Source organism: Chiloscyllium plagiosum, unplaced genomic scaffold (assembly GCF_037043375.1).
Source record: "Chiloscyllium plagiosum isolate Xiang-an unplaced genomic scaffold, Cpla_swu_hap1 HiC_scaffold_19, whole genome shotgun sequence".
NCBI classification, from domain to species: Eukaryota; Metazoa; Chordata; class Chondrichthyes; order Orectolobiformes; family Hemiscylliidae; genus Chiloscyllium; species Chiloscyllium plagiosum.
In genome coordinates, this window is record NW_028270157.1 from 42,714,169 (window position 1) to 42,737,906 (window position 23,738).

General features: G+C 39.8%; 1 protein-coding gene and 1 long non-coding RNA gene across 4 annotated transcripts in view; one reads left to right on the plus strand and one right to left on the minus strand.

Moving 5' to 3' along the window:
• LOC122559630 (protein FAM180A-like) overlaps positions 1–7,166 on the minus strand; it is a 77,167-nt gene extending 70,001 nt beyond the window's left edge. The window contains exon 1 of one of the 3 annotated variants that reach the window (XM_043709428.2): positions 6,960–7,166. In XM_043709428.2, coding sequence (XP_043565363.1) covers positions 6,960–7,035 — 76 coding nt within the window. In that variant the 5' untranslated portion in view covers positions 7,036–7,166. The remainder of the gene's footprint in view (positions 1–6,959) is intronic. The other 2 variants (XM_087997253.1, XM_087997254.1) reach the window with 2 other exon arrangements.
• A 217-nt stretch (positions 7,167–7,383) lies between these two features.
• LOC148146762 (uncharacterized) lies at positions 7,384–21,303 on the plus strand. The gene is made up of 3 exons (XR_015760345.1): positions 7,384–7,461; positions 20,801–20,940; positions 21,202–21,303. It is a non-coding gene; the product is annotated as an uncharacterized LOC148146762 (long non-coding RNA).
• The last annotated feature ends 2,435 nt before the right edge of the window (positions 21,304–23,738 follow it).

Below are 23,738 nucleotides of genomic sequence, written 5' to 3' on the forward strand. Positions count from 1 at the left end.
TTAAGCTTCTAAACGGACAAGGGCAGAAGGCGCATGGGAACACTACCACTTGCAAGTTGCCCTCCAAGCCCCACAGCATTGGAAGTAGTTCATTGCTTCTTCATTGTCATTGGGTGAAAATCCTAAAACTCCTTTCCAAATAGCACTGTAGATGTACCTAAACCTAGTGGACTGCAGCAGTTCAAGGAAGGAGTGCACCACCAACTTCTCCAAGGCAATGGGGATGGGGAGCAATTGCTAGACTAGCCAGCAACATTCACATCCTTTGAATGTTTACAAAACATACTTTGAACAGATTTTAATAAATGCTGATGGCATCTGGTTCACATTCCTCCATGTGATTACTGTTTGCTGCTGCCAGCTTCCTACAGGAGGTAAAGTTGTTTGATGGGAAAGAGACGTCACAGACTTTCCATACAATGACACAGACGCCCAGCTGGCAGATAATTCACCAGTTCTTGTTTTTCTCAAGAAATTCTTGGATCAGGATTGTGCAATACGATCTGTTCCCAGAGGAAATGGTTTACTTTCAGATGAGTGGCAGCTTTAAAATCTATTCAAAACACTGGAACAACTGACTAAATGGGAGGGGTACCAAGAAAATTAGAGGTGGGACCCGTCATTTGGTCTAAACCAGATACTAATCAGCAGAAACCTTTCCATTAACAAAGCGTTTGTCTTCAATTGTTATTCAGCTGAAGGACAAACCTCCCACAAGCAACTTTGCACAGCTGCTTCAGACCATCAGTATTGCAATCCAAGACTGTATTCCATGGCCTTTCATACTAGTGACTCACTGTCACATGCCTGATATTTTTGAATAAATCTACAGTTGGTCCCCAAGAAAAATAAATAAAGGGTAACTGAGTGCAAATACCCATTATATATTTCCTGCACACTTTTCTGTGTCTGTTCATGCTTGTGATATACAACAAGTTGTTCTCGCAGAAAGGAATCCTGCTGTTAGCTTTCAAGCCAAGAGAGAAAATGCTGATGATTTTCTTTGCAACAACAGCAGCGCTGAGTGCTGTAAAAATGGAAAGAACTACAGATACTGTAAATCAGAAACAAAAACAGAAATTGCTGGAAACTTGAGTTCTGAGGAAGGGTCGCTCAAACCAAAACGTTAACTCTGATTTCTCTCCACCGATGCTGCCAGGCTTACTGAGCCTTTCCAGCAATTTCAGTTTCTGTGTCTTTAGTACTTTGAAAGATATCTTAAGATGATTGTTATAATTTTTCAAAAAGTAATTCTGGTTCGCTTATATTGTGTTTTTATACCGCAATTTCACAACAAGTAAATAGTTAGTGGTGTGTCACTGTTTTATTTGCTGAAAACGTTTACAATTGGAATTGTAGTCCTTTTTTGTACACAACCACCTGATGAAGGAGCTGCGCTCCGAAAGCTAGTGCTTCCAAATAAACCTGTTGGACTACAACCTGGTGTTGTGTGATTTTTAACTTTGTCCACACCAGTCCACCCCGGCACCTCCAAATCATACTAATGTCAATCCATTATTAACTATGTGATATTTGTTGCATTCTATCTCACAGCTGAATAGAATAGAATGCCTACAATGTGGAAACAGGCCATTAGACTCAACAAGTCCACACCAACCCTCCGAAGAGTAACCCATCCAGACCCATTTCACCTGACTAATGCACGTAACCTACACATCCCTGAATACTATGGTCCATTTAGCATGGCCAATTCATCCAACTGCACATCTTTTGGATTGTGGGAGGAACAGAGCACCCGAAGGAAACCCACACAGGCACAAGGAGGATGTGCAAACTCCACACAGACAGTCGCCCGAGGTTGGAATAGAACCCGGATCCCTAGTGCTGCAAGGCAACAGTGCTAACAACTGAGCCGCTTTGCTGGCCCAGCTATGATGCAGTATACCTTTGGGAGATGATGTTCTCATCATTTCATAGCATATGGCCTGAGGGTATAACATTCTCCATCTCTCTTTTAACTGGGACCACTTGAAGCATGCTGAAGGGCTTATGCCCAAAATGTTGACTGTCCTGTTCCTCGCATGCTGCTTGACCTACTGTGCTTTTCCAGCGTCACACTTTTCGACTCCCACATGAAGAAAAATGTGCTACTGTTTGTAACCAAATAGCTTTGTATTAGCCCAGACACTAAAGTTCCTGTGACTTAGTGTAAGCATATATCAGGAAGTATAATTTTTAAAAATTCTTTCGCACGATGTGGTGTCACTGGCCAGGCCAGCATTTATTACTCATATCTAATTTCCCAGAGGAAAGTTAGGAATCAGCCACATTATGGGTTAATAAGTTTGCTGATGTCACAAAGGTTGGTGGAGTGGTGGATCGTGTGGAGGGCTATTGTAGGGTTGAAACAGAATATTGACAGAATGCAGAACTGGGCTGATAAGTGGCAGATGGAGTTCAACCTGGAAAAGTGTGAAGTAATTCATTTTGGAAGGCCGAATTTGAATGCAGAATACAGGGTTAAAGTTAGGAATCTTGGCAGTCTGGAGGAACAGCGGGATCTTGGGGTCCATGTCCATAGATCCCTCAAAGTTGCCACCCAAGTTGATAGGATTGTTAAAAAGGCGAATGTATGGTGTCTTGGCTTTCATTAGCGGAGGACTGAGTTTAAGAGCTTTGAGGTTATGCAGTAGTTCTATAGAGCTACGGTTAGACCACACTTGGAATATTGTGTTCAGTTCTGGTCGCCTCATTGTAGGAAGGATGTGAAAGCTTTAGAAAGGGTGCAGAGGAGATTTACCAGGAAGCTGTCTGGACTAGATGGCATGTCTTATGAAGGAAGATTGAGGGAGCTAGGGCTTTTCTCATTGGAGTGAAGAATGGTGAGAGGTGATTTGATAGAGGTGTACAAGATGATAAAGGCAAAGACAAAGTGAATAGTCAGAGACTTTTTCCCAGGGCAGAAATGGCTATCACAAGGGGCACAGATTTACGGTGATTGAAGGAAGGTTCGGGGAGATGTCAGAGGTTGGCTCTTTACACAGAGAGTGGTGGGTGCATTGAATGCACTGCCAGCAATGGTTATAGAGTCAGATACATTAGGGACATTTAAGTGACTCTCGGATATACACATGGATGATAGCAAAATGAAGGATGTGTAGGTTAGTTTGATCTTAGAGCAGGATAAAAGGTCAGCATAACATCAAGGGCCAAAGGGCCTGTACTGTGCTGCACTGTTCAATGTTGTGGGCCCAGATGCACATGTAGGCCGGACCGATAAAGACCGATAGTTTGCTTCGCTAAAGGTCTGGTGGGTTTTCTAGACAATCGACATGGTTTCACAGTCATCATTATACTCTTAATTCCAGAGTTTTACAGAATTAACATAAGTATTGCCTCATCAGGTACACATTCTCTGCTGAAGGCAAAAGCCCACATCATAATGGGAGGCCCTGGTAGCAACACAGTGGTAAGCAGCAATGACCATTTATAGGAATCCATTTTTTTGGTGGTAGACACTTGGAAACCTCACTGAAGGTTAGCTAGATGACAGCTCTTGACTTCAAAACAATTGGAAGTCTAATACCATCAATTTCTGTTAGTAGAAGCCTACAGATATACCTTTTTTCTGCTTACAGTTAATAGGTCCACATTACTGGAAGTTCTGTCTCTCTTATTAAGGAGAAAGAACCAACAACTTACTATTTAAAAGTGAAAAAGAGAGAAAAGAGACTTATTAAAACATTACTATTTTTAAAAGGCAGTCAAAGGCTACTTTCAGCTTAAATATAGGCCTCTCTTTAATGTGCTGGCCAGTTTTATTATTTCCAGACTTTCTGTAGAAGGTCAGAAAGATCTTGGAAACATGTGTTAGTTTTCACAGACCAGTTCAAAGTAAGAATTAACTTCAGGATTAACAGGCTCCAGGCTTCCGTCATTGTATTTAAATGGAAACGTCAATGCCCGCTGATGAGTTTGTCATAAGATGCCATAGCAAAGTGTACGAGTGTAATTTCACCAAAGTAGAATTTTAGAGAGGCCATTGAATTAATAATCACCTCTATACTGATTAAAGCATTCAGGAAGGAGCTTTCAGGCATGATAGAGAGCCTGATCATTGACACCTTACTTGAAGATGGATGGCTGCATGAAGCCATAGTGGCAGGCCAACAACAATTACATCTTTCAGGTTCATCCAACACTATTGCTATAGTCAGTAAGAGCACCAAACCACCAAGATCTGCAATTGTTGTGGTTTGACATACCTATCCAAAAGTTGACATGTGTTTCTTTACATCCGCAAAGTATGTTTTATCAAATGACATTGGACGCATGCATGCAAGAAATATGGTTTCAAAATTCAAGCCAGATCCCTGAACAATACTAGGTGATGATTCAAATGTTATAATACTACAATGCCATCAATAAGAAAAGTTTTAAGAATGTGCACAAATGCAAACACATGAATGAAATAAAGAGACAACCAAGCGAAAGGCAGATTTTGAAAGACAACCAAATTTTCAATATTGTTTATCTCACACACCATGTCAACGTTATAAAGGAATACAAAGTTGTTACAAATATTAATGTCCATAAAAGACACAAGAGTTAGTATCAACATAAAAACACTATGTATCTGAAAGATGTGTATCCTCCATTTGCACTCCATTGTTCAGCCTATGAGAGATTGTTTTATAGCATATAACAGAGCATCAGTTGCATGCATCAGCAAAATTACACTGCGGTGTCTGTACACAAGGTTATCTTGGCTTCTGGAAAATTCCAGGAGGTATTTACCAATGGTCCAGAGGCAAAAAACAGAAATTGCTGGCAGCATCTGCGGAAAGCAAACAAAGTTAATGTTTTGGGTCCTATGATGTTTCCTCTCCAGTCAGAAGGCTTGTTCTGAACAAGGATCACTAGACTCAAACCATTTACTCTCTTTTCACTCCATAGATGCTGCCAGATCTGTTGAGTTTCTCCAGCAATTTTTGCTTTTGTTTCAGATTTACAGCAATAGCAGTTCTTTTGTTCAATGGTCCAGCGGGTTGTATAACTCTGGGACATTGCCTCAGAAAGCAGTGGAGGCAGGACGATTGAATATTTTTAAGAGAGAGGCGGATAGATTCTTGACAGGCAGAGAAATCAAGGGGTTATCAGGGGTGCAGATGAGAATGTGGAATTCAAATGTAAACAAATCAGCCATGATCACACTGAATAGCAGAGCCAACTTTTCTACTTCTGTTCCTCAGTTTTTTTGTCCAAATGTCTAGTTGTGGTATGACCAGCAGTCCACAGAGACCACAGTTAATGAGAAGCTAGTTCAGGCCAATGTACAACATGCCAATCATGCGCAAGCAGAGTCAGGAAGCAAACTTAAGAAAAAAAGCTGAAGATCATGTTTGTGGTGGCACGGTGGCCCAGTCGTTAGCACTGATATCTCATAGTTCCAGGGACTGGGTTTGGTTCTACTCTTGCGTGACTGCCTGTGTGGAGATTGTGCAAACTCTCCATGTCTGCATGGGTTCCCTCTGGGTGCACAGGTTTCCTCTCACAATCCAAAGATGTGCAGGTTAGGTGGACTAGGCATGGGAAATACTGGAATAAAGTCAACAAAGGACAGGCCACAGAAACACCCCAGATAGGACTTGAACCAACAATCCCTGGTTTAGGAGGCCTGTGCCATATCTATTAGGCCACTGGGGCATTATTTTTACCCTATGGGAAATACTGGGTAGGTGTAGCTCTGGATGGGATGCTGTTCAGAGGGTCAGTATGGACCAAATTGTCTTTTTCCACTCTGTATGGATTCTAAGATGATGTGTAATGCTGTTGAATGACAGCAAGTTGTCAGCGGACAGCAATCAAGCACAACATGTACCTCTCCAGCTGGGTAAGCAATCACTCAATCAGGATGAGTAGTCAACCTTCTAAAATGTTGCATTGAATTGTTAATCATGTTAACTCTCTTTGCATTATTATCAAATTGACAAATGTGCCAATGTTTAACCATGTAGACTTGTTTAGGGTAATATTTTTATCTTCAACCAAAGGAAAATGTGTTCAGTCTCGCAACTCATAACGCAGTATATCTGTAAGAGAAATGCTCATCATATCATCATGATATCATAGCATTTGACCTGAGGGTTTATAGTCTCAGAATGCATCTTAACTGGGGCCAACAGAAACATGGCACATTGGGAAAAACATGCTGCAGCTTGTAACCAAATAGTTTATTTTAGCCCAGGCACTGAAGTGTAATATGTGTATCTATCAGGATCTTTAATAAACATCTATTATATCTTTCAGTTATGGGAACTAATAGAAGTATTGCCTCATCAGGTATAAAAGCCCACATCACATTTTCTCAAACTACAATGACCAAACTATCACTTCATGTTAAGAAGCATGTCCAGCAACCGTTTATTGAAGGTTGCTCTACCTTCAAGAGAAGGAAAATTCAAGACATGTAAAACAAGTTGCTGATTCACTATCAACTATTTTCTACTATTGCCCAATTCATGATCTACCCAAAAAGAAGGCATAATATGGACACCAGCAGTTATACAATTAATACATACTCACTGACAAACATCCACACATCAGCACAAAAGAAAAGATATCAACACAAACATATAGTCCAACACCATTGCATACAAGTAGATCCAAATTATTGTATGGTACACATCAGCATGAACATAAACAAATAAAAGCTAACACACACACAATTAACTAAATACACTGAAGCAAAATTTGTCTTGAATGGTCGAAGCACAGTCAATAGTGTTTTGGCATTCTGATTTACATTCTGTTTGTTATTTATTGACAAATTTTGTCCATCTGTATTGCCTATTGTAATTGATTGTCCAAAATAATTCTACTCCTGATACACATTCCTGCGACACAAACAGTTTTACCCATAGTAGAATCACATGACATTTGAAGAGTTTATTTCCTTTAATTTAGTTCAATTTTTATTATATTCTCACTGGACTTACCTTTATTCCTTTTGGGAAGTGCAGCTGCACAAACATTGGTGGAAAATATCAGCAGAATCAGAGTTTTTCCCTGCATTTTCCCAAGGGTTTAATTAGTGTATAATCTTGAATCAAAGTAACTTCTTGTAGTGATATATTAGACTACTATGCAGCTCTGGTAAGTCTGAAAGTCTTTTAGAAACTCTTTATGCAACGACTGCTGTGGCTGTATGTAAGCATGCCTGACCTTCAAAAACATCTGGTACACATCAGCAAACTATAATACGTATGCATGTTGACACTCAATCAACTAGCTGCTCACCCTCGCTCCCTCCCTCTCACACATCAATACCCACTTTCATACAATACAGTCACACCTATACGGTTATTCTTACACACAATCCAGAACACATCAAAGGATATAGAGCAGATTCTTGCATTAATTTTTACAGGCAATTTTAAATAGTGTATTATATTGTAAGTGTAGACAGAGCTAGTCTTTGCATTCCAGGAGCTGTCAATGGTATGTAATGTTTCAGTTTCTAATAAACCATGTGTACAAGTATCTTGTAAATGTCTTTTCAGCCTTGCAATTTATCTTCCTACCTTGATAATAGTCCTTGTGAACTGATTTCTTCAACCCTGCCACAGCCTCATTTAGATTTGCTGTAATTTCAGGTTCAAACTTCAATTCCTTTTCCCTTCTATTTTGCTATAACTGCCACAGCAGCTGTGTGGCTATCATCAGCACATCCTTCTGACAACTCCATTTTCAAAATGGAGTTCTGCGATTGAACACAGACAACAATCCACTTTTGTTCCTGAATTTGCATGGGAGGTAGACAATGCCAGCTCCAGGAATGCTCCTGGATAACCTTTGGTCAATCTAACCAATTTTGCGTTTGGAGCTGTCCGTATTTGGATCAAGCACTGCCTGCCACGTACTATACAGAATGTTCCAGTGCTTGTTTATCACCTGAATAATAGATGCTGTGGGATCCAATTTTGAAGTAGATTTTGCTGAGCTAAATGATCATAGCTGATTTTATAATTGACCTAGAAATAGAATAATGGAAGGCATGGGTCATTCATACTTATGATTCCATTTAGGTTTAGTAGCTCCAGATAAGAAAGGAAATTTAATGTACTGAACATATTCCAGGAACATGCACTTCACAAGAAAGATTTTTCTTTGAAAATCCATATAAATAATAGTCTGTCAATGCTACTGAATTTATGAACTTCAAAAGGTTTCAGAAATAATACCAAACTAATCCTCTTGTATTTAAAACTGCACCAATAACCATGTTGCTGCTGCTTTCAAAATCCTGTTTAAGTTCCTTAACATCTCTTGATGCTGCAAAACCTCCGTGCTAGTGTGTACAACTTTCAGACTGTTAAAGATACTCTGGCATTCTTCCGTCCATTCAAATTTCTTGCATTTTTTTTAACAAGCTAATCAGTGATGCCACTAGATTTCAAACATGTCTATCTACTGCAAAATCTTTTGTTTCCTCAAAGACAGAAAATCCAAATTGCCCTTAATTTTCTCCTCTTGAGACCCCATGGCTTTGCTTCATAGACTGACTCAAATAATTTATATTTGCTTTGGGAAATTCAATTTGTGCCAAGTTTTTCATCAAATGGGATCTGTGCAATCCATCAAACATTTAAGTGTTATAAATACTTTCTTCCATGTTTTGATAGACACAACAAAATCATTAATATATACAAAATGGTTGCACAATCCTTCAATAATGTTGTTTATAATTTTGAAACATTACTGGTGCTTTTTCATCCCAAATGGCATTGTCAAAGACCATCTGGGGTTATAAAGGCTAGTCAATGTAACTTGCAAATGTCCCTTCATAAGTCAATTTCTGTAATAGCCCATGCATGCCCAATCCTCTTATTACAATCTTCCTGACATTGGATATCAATCTGCCTTTGTCATAGCAATGACCTTACACTTACATGAAAAGAGTCATTGTGATCCATCTGATTTTGATACAGACACAATATTTGAGCTCCACAATCATGATTCAGTTCAATAACAGCATTTTCCAACATAAATGATCTTTCCCTCATTTGAGTTAATTTCTCTGGATTTGAGTCTGTAAGAATGTTGCTTTATGGACAAAGTTCTTTACATTAATATTGTTTATGACCTATGAATTTTTCCCTGATGTATTTACAAAACTCATTTATGAGTCCATAATAGCTATCATAAATCAAATAGGTTTTTCTAGAGATAACATAATAATCCACCTAACTTCTCAATTGCCTCTGTATCATCCAACTCAATTACTGGGAGAGGGGTATTGACTTTCAAATTATCAATTTCTTTTTCATTCTCTTTGATATTTTTATTTATCTCCCTACTCTTATTATTAATGGATAATAGTTACTAGACACTGATTCCTATTTCTTGTTTTAGGTAAGAGTCCTACAAACTCTATTAAATGCTTCCTCAAAAGCTAATTATTGGAAATAAAGCTGCAAGTTTAATTGATGGTTGGGGATTCTGCAGTAGCATGGATGACATGACTAGCATGATTTAACTTATTTGGGCAAATCTGGCCAATTAAATGTTTTGGTGTTTGAGCCTGTGTTTTTAAAATTAATAAGTGACTTGCCATTGGTATTCTGTGAACTGCTTGTAACATTTCATTACAGAACTCAGATGGAGTTAATGTATTATTGACTATTGTCCATTCTTCATCTGATGCTATTTAACATGGTCTCCATTTCCTCATTTACCCTTTATCAAATATGTTTTGCTTACTTTGTTTTGTAAGCTTCACACAAACAGTTTGAAGAAAACCCATCCTGAGTGAGACACAGCAGAATGAGAGAGTATTTTTGAGAATTTGGCATGCACTGGGAATTGAATTGAATTTTTTTTTGTTTTTTTAATTCAATAGTCTAGTCAAAAGCTGATTCCACTGACTGAAATACTACCTGAAGCATGAATAGGGTCTCAGTAGATGTTAATTACTATTAAAACTTAATGAGTATGACACACAGCTAGCGTGCAGGTGTACTTCTGGAAAACTGGAAGATATTGGGGATTTGGTGCAGAGGGGAAGAGTTGTGTTTTGCTCTTTGCTTTTTTTCCTGTGGTTTATAGTTTGTAAGGACTATGTTCTATAGTAACGAGTCCAAGTGAATAAGGACCCTAGAATAATTGATATTATTTGATATTAAACATCTTCCAAAATGTTAGTTTAATGAGTTAAGTTTTGGCAGAAGACCTCAAAACCATGGAGTGTTCTTCCTGCTCTATGTGGGAAGCCAGGCACATTTCCAGTGCCCAGGGCCAGCATGTGTGCTGGAAATGTATGATTTCAAGAAGGATATGCATTGGGTTTAAAGTAATCAAAGGATATTGGGCAAGAGCAGGAACAGGCCACTGAGTTGGATGATAAGCCATGATCATAATGAATGACGGAGAAGGCTTGAGAGGTTGAATGGTCTACTCTTGCTCCAATGTTCTATGATTCTATGTATAACACACAGATATTGGCTCTTATTCAATTCCTGACAAAGCTTTTTGAAATAGTTCTCTCAACTGCATTCATGCCATACAAGTGCCAGGCAATGGTTTCTCCAATAAGAGACAATCTAACCACTGCCCCTTGACATTCAGTGGCATTACCATCACTGAATCCCCCACTGTCAACACCCTGGTGATTACCATGGAGCAGAAACTGTACTGGACTCGCCACATAAACAAAATGGCAACACAGCCACATCAGAGGCTAGGAATCCTGCGGCAAGTAGCTCACCTCCTGAATCCCCAAAACCTGTCCAGCATCTACACAGCAAAAGTCAGGAGTGTGATGGAATACTCGCCACTTGCCTGAAGAATGCAGCTCCAACACTACTCAAGAAGCTCGACACCAACCAAGATAAAGCAGCCTGCTTATTTGGCACCACATCCACAAACATTCAGTCATTCTATCAGCAATGATAAGTGGCAATAATATGTGCGATCTACAAGATGTGTTGGAGAAATTCACCAAAGATCCTTAGACAACATCTTCCAAACCCAGAATTAATTCCAACTAGAATGACAAGGGCAGCAAATACATGGGAACACCACCACCTGCAACTTCCCCTCTAAGCCACTCACCATCCTGACTTAGAAATATTTGCCATTCCTTCATTGTCACTGGGTCAAAATGCAGCCTTTTCCCCATTTCCCCGCATGCCATTACTATCCAAATAATCACCAAAGTCCTTGTGAATGCCTCAATTACGTTGTTTCCACTATGTTTCCTGGCAGTGTGTTCCATTCCATTCCATTCCCTAATAACTTGCTGTGTGAAAACATTTCTTCTCACATTTGAGGGTGGCATGGTGGCTCAGTGGTTCACACTGCTGCCTCACAGCACCAGAGTACCAGGTTCAATTCCAGCCTCAGGTGACTGTCTTTGTGGAGTTTGCACATTCTCTCCGTGTCTGCGTGGGTTTCCTCCGGGTGCTCTGGTTTCCTCCCACAGTCCAAAGATGTGCAGGTCAGGTGAATTGACAATGCTAAATTGCCCATAGTGTTAGGTGCATTAGTCAGAGGGAAATGGTCTGGGTGGGTTACTCTTTGGAGGGTCGGTGTGGACTGTTTGGGCCGAAGGGCCTGTTTCCACACTGTAGGGAATCTAATCTAATTACCCTTTCTTCATTTGCACATCACTTTAAAATGATGTTAAGATATTATTCCAACTGATTCTTCTCTCAAGCCATGGAACACATCAGAACTTGATGAAAACCGGCAAGCAGAACTTCCACAAATTAGAACATCATACTGCACACTCTTCTCAGCAATTCACCAAATTGTGAAGGATGCTATTTGCTTCATGATATCTGTGCTGACTCTTTCAGGAGCGAACCTAATTAGTTCCACTCCCCTGTTCTTTCCTAGTAATGTCTTTATTTTATTTTTTCAAATATATATAATAATCTTTTACAAATCACTATTGAAGCAGTTTCCCTGTCAGGTCAATCCTTCCAAATTATAACAACATGCCGCGTAAAAATATTATCCGCACCTCCCCACTGATTCCTTTACCAATTATCCAAAATCCTTGTTTCATTTAATGGAGGCATTAATTGATGAGCTGATTATTTTTACTCTTCAGACCACACTTATTGAAAACTTAATGCTGTACTCATTCCTGTCGCTAATAGATCCCCGTTCAGATTCTCCTCCAACATTCAGCTGATAATACTCCCTTTCCACCACATATGGACTGCAGCAGTTCAAGAAGACAGCTCATTACCACTTTTTTAAAAGACAATTTGGATAGGCAATAAGTTGTAGATTTGAGAGAAGTACCTTATTTGTGAAATATATTTTTAAACCATTCTCTATATCGTGTCCCACATTTATAAACAGACTCCCTTTATAAAAGACATGTTAATTGCTGAAAGAACATAAACCTTTCCAAGGATCTCTCCACATCTTCTAGCTTTCATATCCCATGTCACTGCCACCTTTTAGTTAGCCATTATTTAATGATACATACTAACCAGGGTGGTTGTACCATCTACAATCTGTTCAAACTGAGTATATAATCTATATAATCAAAAGTATATAACCATAGATAGCTACAGATTAATTCGATAAATTATATCTGTTGTAATGAGGTGTGCCAATATTAAAGTAGACGTGAATTTTAGCCGCTACCAGGGCCAGAGATGCACAGGCACCAACAATACTATCGATGGCCAGCACACCCATTCTCCAGATCAACTTGTTTCCAGCCATTTTTAAGAAGGCAGAATGGAACCAGGCATGGTTACTCACTAGACCTGGCAAATGGCCAATCACGTTTGTCTGCTTACATCCACTTAATTAAAGGAAGCTAACTGGGAGTTTACATCATCGTCCCAGTTCCCATGGATGACAGGTGCTCACTAGAAGCAGTAGCCCCTATTGGTAGACCAGGTGATTCTCAATCCTAGGGCCCTCCTTGCTTGCCCCTGTGCAACAACCTAACCGACATGTAGACAGCCTCCTCCCCAAGAAAGTTGACCTGGTTGCAAAAGCCATGTTTAGCTTAAATCCTGAAACATTGGAGAGAGGGCACCTCCACTTAAGTACCCTGTTCCTTCCTTGGTTTTCATCACTCCCTGCTGCTGCTGCTGCTTTCGCGCTGGAAGATCTCTGATTGACCATCAAACCCCTGTCCACCAACACCCCATAACTGGATATGGGGTGCACCCTGTGGGCATTAATTGGCTGTTCTGGGGAGTGACTGTTTGCTGTTATTACTGTCTTCTGACCACATTGTAACTTGGTAGTGTGGGCCTGAAACCCACAGAGAAATGCTGGTCTATAGTAGAATATGGCTTAAAAATGTTGTTGCTGGAAAAGCGCAGCAGGTCAGGCAGCATCCAAGGAGAAGGAGAATCGACGTTTCGGGCATAGTAGAATATGGTGGAGTTTAGAATATAAAAGAGAAACAGGCCCTTCAGCCCAGCATGTCTGCACTGACCATGAATGCCATTCTAAACTATTGCCATCTGTCTGCATATGGCCTCCATCCCTCTATTCCCTAATTTCTGCCAATTATTTTAAATCTGCACTCTCTCCTTGATCCTTTCATAAAGGGGAACAGTTTCTCATTATCTATGCATCCGGACCCCTCCTGGTTTTGATATATGGGTTGAGGACATAACTGAGGAACTCCTACAACAAATAGTCAGGGCCTGAGATGACTGACTTCCAATGACCATAATTCCTTTATGCAAAACATGGTTTTAATTAGTGGAGGGCTGTGTTCGCCTGGCATACACTGCCACTGTATCATTGAAGTATGAAGAAAGCATCCTGTGTCATTCCCAGACTACTTTTATTTGATTCAAAAATTGAAGCAATTTCACCCCGAATGTGTGTATGTAGATATTTTCCTAATCAACCTGTTCAGAGATGTTATTGCATACTTCTGAAGCAAGTGAAAGTTGAACCTGGACCTCCAGATCCAGAGGTAGGGGCACTATCACTATGTCAGAGGAGCCCTCCTGAATGTACATACTTTACATATTTAACTCAACACGATTCACATATCATTATTAGCTTACTTTTGGATTAATAGACATGCAAAAGGATAAAGCTGAAGATGTGTTGCTGGAAAAGCGCAGCAGGTCAGGTAGCATCCAAGGAGCAGGAGAACCAATGTTTCGGGCATAAGCCCTTCTTCAGGATGTTATTTTTCTCCTAGAAGATTTTAACCTACTGTGAGTCCTCTTGCAAGGATGCCTTCCTTGAAGAAGCTCTCTTCCTCTCTCTCCTGCTCCTTGGATGCTGCCTGACCTGCTGCGCTTTTCCAGCAACACATTTTCAGCTCTGATCTCCAGCATCTGCAGTCCTCACTTTCTCCATGCAAAAGGATAAAGCCATGTTTAGAAGTCTTGTGGCTCAGTTGGTTACACTGTTGTCTCTGAGTCAAAAATCTTGGGCTCAAATCCTAGCCCAGGATTTGTTGACCATGGAAGATGCTTTCATGATACAGCCAAGAGGCTGATAATAACCCTGCAAGTTACCCTGGCAGGTGGTAAAAGCAGGAGAGATTTCTGCAGTAATACCTGCTCCTCATGTTAAAACCAATTGCCTCTCTCTAAAACAAAGAAATGCCTGTAATATCTATTTGACTATGGTTGATTGTGGATGGGTAAAACACTTCACTTCCTGGGCTCTGATAAAATGTGCGAAGGAGGAAATATGATTTAACGTTAAGCCCAACAATGCTGGATTTCTGCCATGTACAAACTTAATCCTAAATTAGTAGATGTAAGTGGAGGAGGAATAGTCACTCTTCCGATCAAAAGTGCGAGCATTCAAATGGTAATTGAGATGAAGTCATCCATATACCTGTAAACTGCCTTCAATGTCATTGTGACTTCTGACCTTCTTGGATGCACTTATAAAAGCAGTCATGGGGTACTGGTGGTGTCATGATACTGTCGTTGATTGTGCAATCCAGAGCTTTATGCTACCATTCTGGAGATGTGAGTTCAAATCCGACCAAAACAATTCTGCTGGGGAGGAATCAACAGGACTCAAGTACACCAAACTCCAGCCTTCCCACCCTCAGGCTCACCAACAGAGACAGCCAAAGATTCGTCCTATCACTTTCAGGAGTGGAAGGAAGCAAACTGCAACATGATTGTCATATTGCAGTTAGACAATAATAACAGCACTAAACAAAAAGTGTTGAATTATCTTTTAATAAGAACCACATTCTCTATTGTATCACATGGAGCTGATGAGGTCAGCGTATCAAAATGCCAATTCACTGGAAACACATAAGAATGCAACACAGTCTGGAGTTTGACCCAAACAGCTGTAGTCACATCAGGATTTAATATTTATGAGTGCTGGAGGTCGCAAAATATATTTATACTTTTCACTATGCAATTAAATATACCTTGTTTACTACAAGAGGCTCTTCTATCCAATAGAGGTGGATATTCTCAGCCAGACAAGACCACACTGACTTTGAAGGAACAGATACCTTGAAGACTTTTTTAGGAGCATTTGCAATATGATGTTTAACCTCACTACAAAAAGATGAAACAATATCAATTATTGCAGCAGTACACCCTTAAATGAAATCAAATTTAAATTTAATCATCCTATGAATAGAACATTCAATACATTGTAGATCTCTCGTTTACTGAAAAGGCATTTCGAAGAATCAAGACTGGAATTATGAGGAAACAATTTACATAAAGGCCAACAGACAGACAGAAATACACATACACACACGCATATATATCATGTGTGCAGGCTATACAGAAGGGGTCTTTTGATATACATTACACATTTTCTATGTGGATCCTTTCTCTAATGTGCCAGTTGATTACTCACAGCAGCAACATTCAACTTCTAACACCAACTTATTACACTTATTACAGCATGCATACAAAAGCTACTACTTCATTGAACCATGGAATGCTACAAAATAGAAGGCCACTTGGCCCATCTTACCTGTCCCCAATGCCATCTCTTTGGCACAGTTTATCCAATTAATCTCATTCCTTTTCAATTCTTTGGCTTTACTTAATGCCCCCTTCATTTATGCAGCTAGTTTGAATGTACTAGTGAACCTATTTCTCCCAACCTTTCAGGCACTGCTTTCCAAAGAACAGTAATTCGTTGTCTGAAACCGTATATCCTCATGTTACCGCTGCTTCTTTTAGCAACCACTTTACATCAGTGTTCACTAGTTACAACTCTACTACCACTGGAAACAGTTTCTCCTTACGTACATGATCAAAAGCATTCATAATGTAGAACTGGGTTTTGGATGGAGTTAAGAAATAGCAAAAAAGGAAATTACAAATGGAAACAATTTATAGAATACTAACATTAGCTACACTGTAGGGCAGAATATAAATCAAGAAAGGGCGTTGAGACCTTTAACTATGAAATATGGCAGCAAGTGATGTAATGAAGGAGCATGTCTTGGCCTACAAGGTTACTGCTGCGCCGAGTGGATTTTTTTTCTGATTTTCTTCAACAGAAATATTTAGGACAGGCCTGAGTTGGCCAGAAAAATTGCAGGCAGATGAGTGTGTAATTTTAGAAAGGATTACTATTCGTGGAATTTATTTCAACAGTGATCAGAATATCTGGATCAAATGCAAGGAAATGTGATATTGTCCACTTTGGCAAGGGGGTTAAAAAATCAGGACATGACTTAAATAGAGAGAAATTGCAGCATAGTGTAATACAGAGGGCTCCAGATGAAATACATCTTAATCATAACTCAGATTAATCACCATGCAGGTGGATGGAAGACTGGCCTTTCCTGCAAAGGGGTGGAGTATAAAAATAGAGAAGTCTGTTGTTTAGGAGTTAATGTTGGGAGATTGCATTAAACTCTAACCAATCTGATGATGTGAGATTGGTTTGAGTGAGGATAAAGCAGAATACCTTAAGATCTCCTGGAAAGCAGACCTTCATTCATTAGTCTCCTCATAGTCTTGGAAACTAACTAGCTAATGAAATTTGAACTTCATTGCTCATCATGAAAGAAACAACATCATTTTCAGACCAAATAGGTCCTTAGACCTGATCAAAGAATGAGGAATGGTGGTATTCCTCTTCCTTTGCTCAAAGACTAGTCACACCTGGGATTTACAGATTCCATCAAGAAGTGAGGATCTTCAACAGCATTCCGGTTTGAGGTTTAGCTAGGAAGCAAACATACCGGAGCTGTGTGAGTAAAGTTAAAAATCCCCATTGGACAAAGAAAAAATCGGCAAGTTATTTTCAAAAAATAGGCTGAGAAGGCAAGAAGTTAAGAAATGAGTGTTTACAGTTCAGAGCAAATGTCTCCACCACTGCATGTGTATACAATGAGGCACAGCTGTAGTAGGGGAATCTGGGGCTATGTAGGTCCATAAGGCCATACTGAGTTTGTAGCACCAGAAACACGGCAAAGTTGAATCAAGGTAACAAATGGGACAATGAAAAACCAAAGTAGACAGAGTCAAATAAAAGTTACAAGACCATTGAGGCTGAGACAAAACCAAAGAATCCACAATTTAAAGCATGCTTCTAACAAAGAATACATTTGATTTTATTGGGTAAATCATGGAAAATTATTGTGTATTAGGATATGAAAGGCAGGAAATCAGTCATTTTGCCATTGAGAGGAGAAGAAACCTCCATTTTGTCTGCCTGTAGAAAACCTCCATGTTCCCTGCAAAAACAAGGGAAAACCCACTAGTAAACAATTACTAAGGTATAGAAATGTCTCAAGCTTAAATTCTAAATCATAAGTTGTACAAGTAAGTACAAATTGTATTCAATAGAACCTACAGCTGATGGTTAAATTGCCAAAGCGTATAACAAGTCAGAGATATTTCTCAAGAATTTATACAAGTTTTGGCTATTCTTTTAATTTCAGAATAAATAAAATTCTTAAAATGGCAAGTTTTAACAGAAGAGTTCAGAATCCAGAGGGATCCCTATATACATTTCTGTTAATAATCAGTGGAAAAGTGTGGCTATGAAGTGCTGAAATCCGAGTTAATAAGAGGCAGAAATTGCTGGAATTATTGATGAGTCTTTGGTATATTTATTATAACTCAAAGTAATTTGACTTTGGAGTAAACTGTTTAAGTCATGCTGGAAGCAGAAACCAGGAAGGCTCATAGGAAAATCACGGAGAGGATTTGCCCATCTTATCACAGGAGATCAACAGAATCCATTTGGTAATAAGGTCTAAAATGCCTAAAGACTACGTGACAAGCCAACACCACAAGTGGGTCAGAATGCAGAAACTAACAGCCAGTACAAATGCTGTGGAAAAAGGAACCTTCATATCCACGAGCAAAGCCCAGTTATAAAAGAAACTATAAGTCATTTCCAGAAGATGTACATTAATTATGTATAGTTTCATGCTGCAGAATGCCAAATGGCTATTCGTCCAAAGACATTAATTTGATGGAATCACCAGCATTAGAAAAGTTATTCAATGCAGTTTAAGCAGAAATTTGTGATCCAAATTGATTTGATCTTGATAGAATGCGTTTATGTCAGTGCCTATACATTTAGTTTTATGTTTGTGTAACAAAGCTGCTCCTTTAATAGATTATGGTGTCCTCGGTTTTCTTTCAGAGAGGACGTACAAGACATAGACTCTGAAAAGTCAAAGTTGAAGGCTTTTAGGACCAGTTTGATTATAGGTAACAGATACTGCCTCAGGAAAAATGCTTTCAAGTTTTGAAGAAAAACACTTGTACAATGAAAGGGGAGTGGCCATTTCTCCCAGCTCAGCTTTTCTCTGGTTTGGTTTGATTTTAGCAGTAGTCTGCTGAAGCTGCTGCACCCAAAGAAACAGGTCCAGGCTGGTCCCCTCTCTCTGACATCTCTTCTGTAAGACCCTGTGTATGATTTTACCTTTTGTGTCAAGGAGTATTTATGGGGATTGTTGCAAGTATTTGGAACAGCATCATTAAGTTGGGATAATTTGTTGGGTTTTCAGATAGGTTAAGTTAATCTGTATTCTGTTCTCTTTTGATTGTGTTTCATTCGGTAATCTTGTAAATATTCTGTTTTGTTTAAACCAGCAACAAAACCAGTTGGTTTGACCAGCAGCATCTCTCTTGGTATATCCACTCCACACCTGCTTAAAACAAGTAGCAAAGTTAGAGTCTGGGCTACTTTCTTGAAATATTTTGAGGGGTCTGGTCTGGTCTATAACACTGGATATACAGATGACTGTCACAGTCTTATCAAGTCAAATACCATGAATGAAGAGGTTATAAGTTGCAGAGGTGAAACTACAAGATCCCAGTATCATAACCTCAGGCTCAAGGATTTGCTACAAATAGCCTTGCAACATTAACAATGTAAGGGAGTTGAAAACGTATATGTAATTTATCATCAGCGCTTCTTAATATTGAGCCTCCATATTTCAATCTCAACATTCATGAGGTCGCACAAAGTTTTCCACGAATTCCTCAAGAAAGTGAACAGATCAAGAGAAATAAAGTTATATCAAGCCTATTCAGAAAGAAGCCAGTCAAAGAACAACTGGTTCCAGAAAAAAATTCTTGTACAACTGGAAAAGGAGAAACTGATAGAATTTTCATTGGGTTTCCTACAGTCATGGTGGAACACAAAAAGAAGAAACGATCTATTAACTAGCTTGACAAAAGAGAATTGTTTCATACTGCCAACGAGAAGAAAACCTGCAACTGGTGGTGGAAATATTTTCCAATCCGAGCCTCAATTGAAAGCCTGTGGATATGAGAAATCAATATCGTTTGACAACTGAGCCATCTCCTGACAACAAGAATGAGCTGTACAACCTGGTCAAGCTTATTGAGGAATCACTAACTGGAGTGGTTCAGACATTTTTACTTTGTGCACTGCCAACGTTTTAAGTGCATCATTTTTGTCTATTTTTATCCAAACCAATATGGTTCTAATATCACCACTATTTCTTCCTTTACTGTTGCATTGACAACATCTTCTTCTCCAGGGAGAAAGATGCTATGTGTTCATTTAATGCTAGAGTGCTATTATTTGGCTCCATAAAAATACCTCAGAGGAAAAGTTGAATGAGGTGTGAAATTAACTGATTTGGAAATTGTAATTGGTAATTAACCTGAGTCGAGTTGTTCTGCTGTAGACAGTGTGCAAAACATTGTCCTGCCATCCCTTCATATGATTACAGCCGGTGCTAAGTGTATTGTTGATGGCTGCACATTGAAGTATAGGCACAAAATCCAAAGGCACTGGCAAGTATTTCCACTAGCTTGTGTGTTTAAAGTAAGGCCTTCACCTCTTAAAGAGGAAGAGGACATTGTCTGGAGCAGATCTAGACTTCATTTTGTAAGAGCCAGAAATGGAATAACATGACAGAGAGAATGCTCCAAAGATCTCTGAAAATGCACTGGAAGGTCCTCATATAAGAGGTGGACATGAGGAGAGAGGTCCTTAATTGACAGGAGGTTAGGAGACCCTCCAGTCAACTTCTGAGAAAGCAATGGTCATTAACAGCAAAGGGTAGCCCTGAGGTCCTGGATGCAGTGTTAAAAGGAGTTAATTTATATCACATAATTAGTCAAGGTGTTATGATAGTGTTAAAATGGACTATCACTTTTAACTTCAATTATCAGATTTCAAATACCTGGGACTTTTTCATGGAGAAAAATGGTTTTAAAAATGGAAAACACTGACTTTAGATGGCTGCAATATTATCTGCATGGTTGAGACAAGAACCATCAATAAGCAAGCAATGATGTAACTTCCGACTCACATACAGTTTTTACTACTATGGCAATCACATGAGCAAAATTCATTGCACCATGCTCAATGATACACTTCCCCTCTCTTTCAGGACAATGCGGTACATAAGTGAAGATTACTACCTTCCAGTAGGACTATGTTCATCCTCACCAGGAGATGATGCTCAGCTATGATTGAAGTGAACATGGCTAGCCAGTCCTGAAGTGGAAACCAACAAGGAAAATTGGAAAGGTGAAAGTGAGTACTGCAGATGCTGAAGGTTAGAGTAGGACTGGAAAAGCACAGCTAGTCATGCAGCATCCAAGGAGCAGGAAAATCGATGTTTCAGGCAAAAAACCCTTCATCAGAAATTCGGCCTTTACCTGAAATGTGTCCTGCTGTGCTTTGCCAGCACCACTCTAATCTTGAAGGAAAATTGTATGCACTTTCCTAGTCATCTTTCATGCATCCCACTCCCCTCACAACCTAAATTTGTTGTCTTTCTCCTTCCAGATCTCCAAGAATTGGCACCTGGCCAGCTGGTAGTATCAAGAGGGAATAGCCAGCAGAGGAAGAGGAATCTGATGATGAGGAAACACTGAAACTCAATCTTGCATTTACAACTACCAACTCAGAGAGGCTCTGCAGGTGTTGTACAGGCTAACATAAAAACAGTAACAGAAAAGCAGATTGCAGCAGGGGAGAAGGGTTGCGCAATATGATCAGAACAAGTCAGATGGATAGGCACAACAAAATATTTGGTACATTTGTGAACCTAGCAGAATGTTACCTTTCACTGTCAATGAGCATGGAAGAATTCAACAATATCCTTGCAATGGCTGTGCACAGAGATGGAAATTCACCTTTTCCAGGGTAGAAAAGGTACCCAACTCTGAAAACATTCACAAATCCAATCATAGTGCTATATCTGATGGTTAATGTCTGAGCTTCAATCTGAACATCCAGATCTCTCTTTACATCAATTTTTCCCAGTGCTTTTCCATTTACTGTATAGTTTGCTCTTGAATTGGATCTTCCAAAATGCCATCTGCCATTTCTCTGCCCAACTCTCCAATCTATCTATATTCCATTGTATTCTCTGACAGTCCCCTTTACTACCTGCTACTCTACCAATTTTAGTGTCATCTGCAACTTGCTAATCAGACCACCTATACCTTTCTCCAGATCATGTATGTATATCACAAACATCAGTGGCCCCCACACGGATCCCTGTGGAACACCACTGGTCACAGGTCTCCATTTTGAGAAACTCCCTTACACTACTACTCTCTGTCTCCTGTTGCCCAGCCACTTACCCTGGACTCCACCCGACTTCACCTTCTCCATCAGCCTACCATACCGAATGCCTTACTGAAGTCCATGTATATGACATCTACAGCCCTTCCCTCATCAATCAACTTTGTCACTTCCTCAAAGAATTCTATTCAGATTGTAAGACATGACCTTCCCTGCATAAAACCATGTTGCCTATCACTGATAAGCCCATTTTCCTCCAAATGGGAATAGATCCTATAACTCAGTATCTTCTCCAGCAGCTTCCCTACCACTGGCGTTAGGCTCACCGGTCAATAATTACATGGATTATCCCTGCCACTATGCCACTATTTATTTGCAACTTCCGTAAAGCCATGTGTACAGTCAATCGTGACCCCAACCCCCAGTGGATCACTGCATTGATAGCAGGAGCGTTGCCATATTTTCCATTCCCAGTTCAACAATCCTGACAATAATTAAAATAGACCATCCAAGATAGTACTGGAGTAGGATCATTCGGGCTGCTGATCATCCATTGCTTTTTTCCATTTATTTCTCTTCCTCTTTCTTTTCTTTCTTTCCTCTACAGTTCTCTCTTACCTATGCACTTGGGGGACCTCGGCTGTGGTGGAACTGGCAGCATCAGTGACGGCAGCAAGTGTGGTCCCAGCGGCAAGAGATGGCAGCAGAATGTGTGGTGACTTCAATGTGGTGGGCCAAGCGCAGCACTTAAGACGGCAGCATCACCATCGCTAATGGCTCTGATGTCAGCATTAGTTCAAAGGGTGGCATTGGTGATCCTGACTCAACATTCATAGCAGCAGGTATTGACAATGGTGATTTGGATTTTTTCTTTTACTTTGTTTCTGTTTTGTTAATTTTGGCTCTTGTTTTTAATTCTCACTATTGTATTCTAAGGTGGCGCTGGAGAGTGGTGACACTGTATTCCTGTACTCCTAAAGTTGGGTACACGTGACAATAAAATCTAATCCTCTGCTGATGTCGCGGCCAAGTTGTCAATTCAGCACATATCAAACAAGAAATGTGGGATCTTATAAGGCTTTCAAAACACGTGGAGGCAATAGAAAATGGAACAAGTTAAAGCATCCAACTCATTAAGCTACCACTCCCACTGGATGTGCAGTTTGCCTTATCCCAGACTTTATCCATTTATCCAAGTTCTAACACATTTCTCCCTGACAGCTAAAGTGAGTCAAACAAAACTCCACAAACTTCTTGTTAACATCCCTGTCATGTAACAGCCTATCTATTTTCTGGTTATAAGCATAAGGCTAAATTTATTAGTCATTTTATATTGTTTCCAAGCAAGTTTTTCTGTTTCCTGATTGTTAATAGAATATCCTTTCTTGTGTATGAACAAGTTACTTCTTCTAAACTGACACTCTAATTTTTTAGATTGGCACAGTGGCACATTGGCTAGCACTGCTGCGTCACAACACCAGGGATCCGCATTCGATTCCAGCCTCGGGCGACTGTCTGTGTGGAGTTTGCACATTCTCCCAGTGTCTGAGTTAGTTTCCTTTGGGTGCTCTAGTTTCCACCCACAATCCAAAGATGTGCAGGTTGGGTGAATTGGCCATGCTAAATTGCCCAATGTGACTAGGGATATGTAGATTGGGTGCATTAGTCAGGGAAATGTAGATTATTAGGGGTCGGGGAATAGGTCTGGGTGGGATACTCTTTGGACAGTTGTTGTGGACTTGTTGGGCCAATGGCCTGTTACCATGGCATGATTTTATGATTTACTTTGTCCA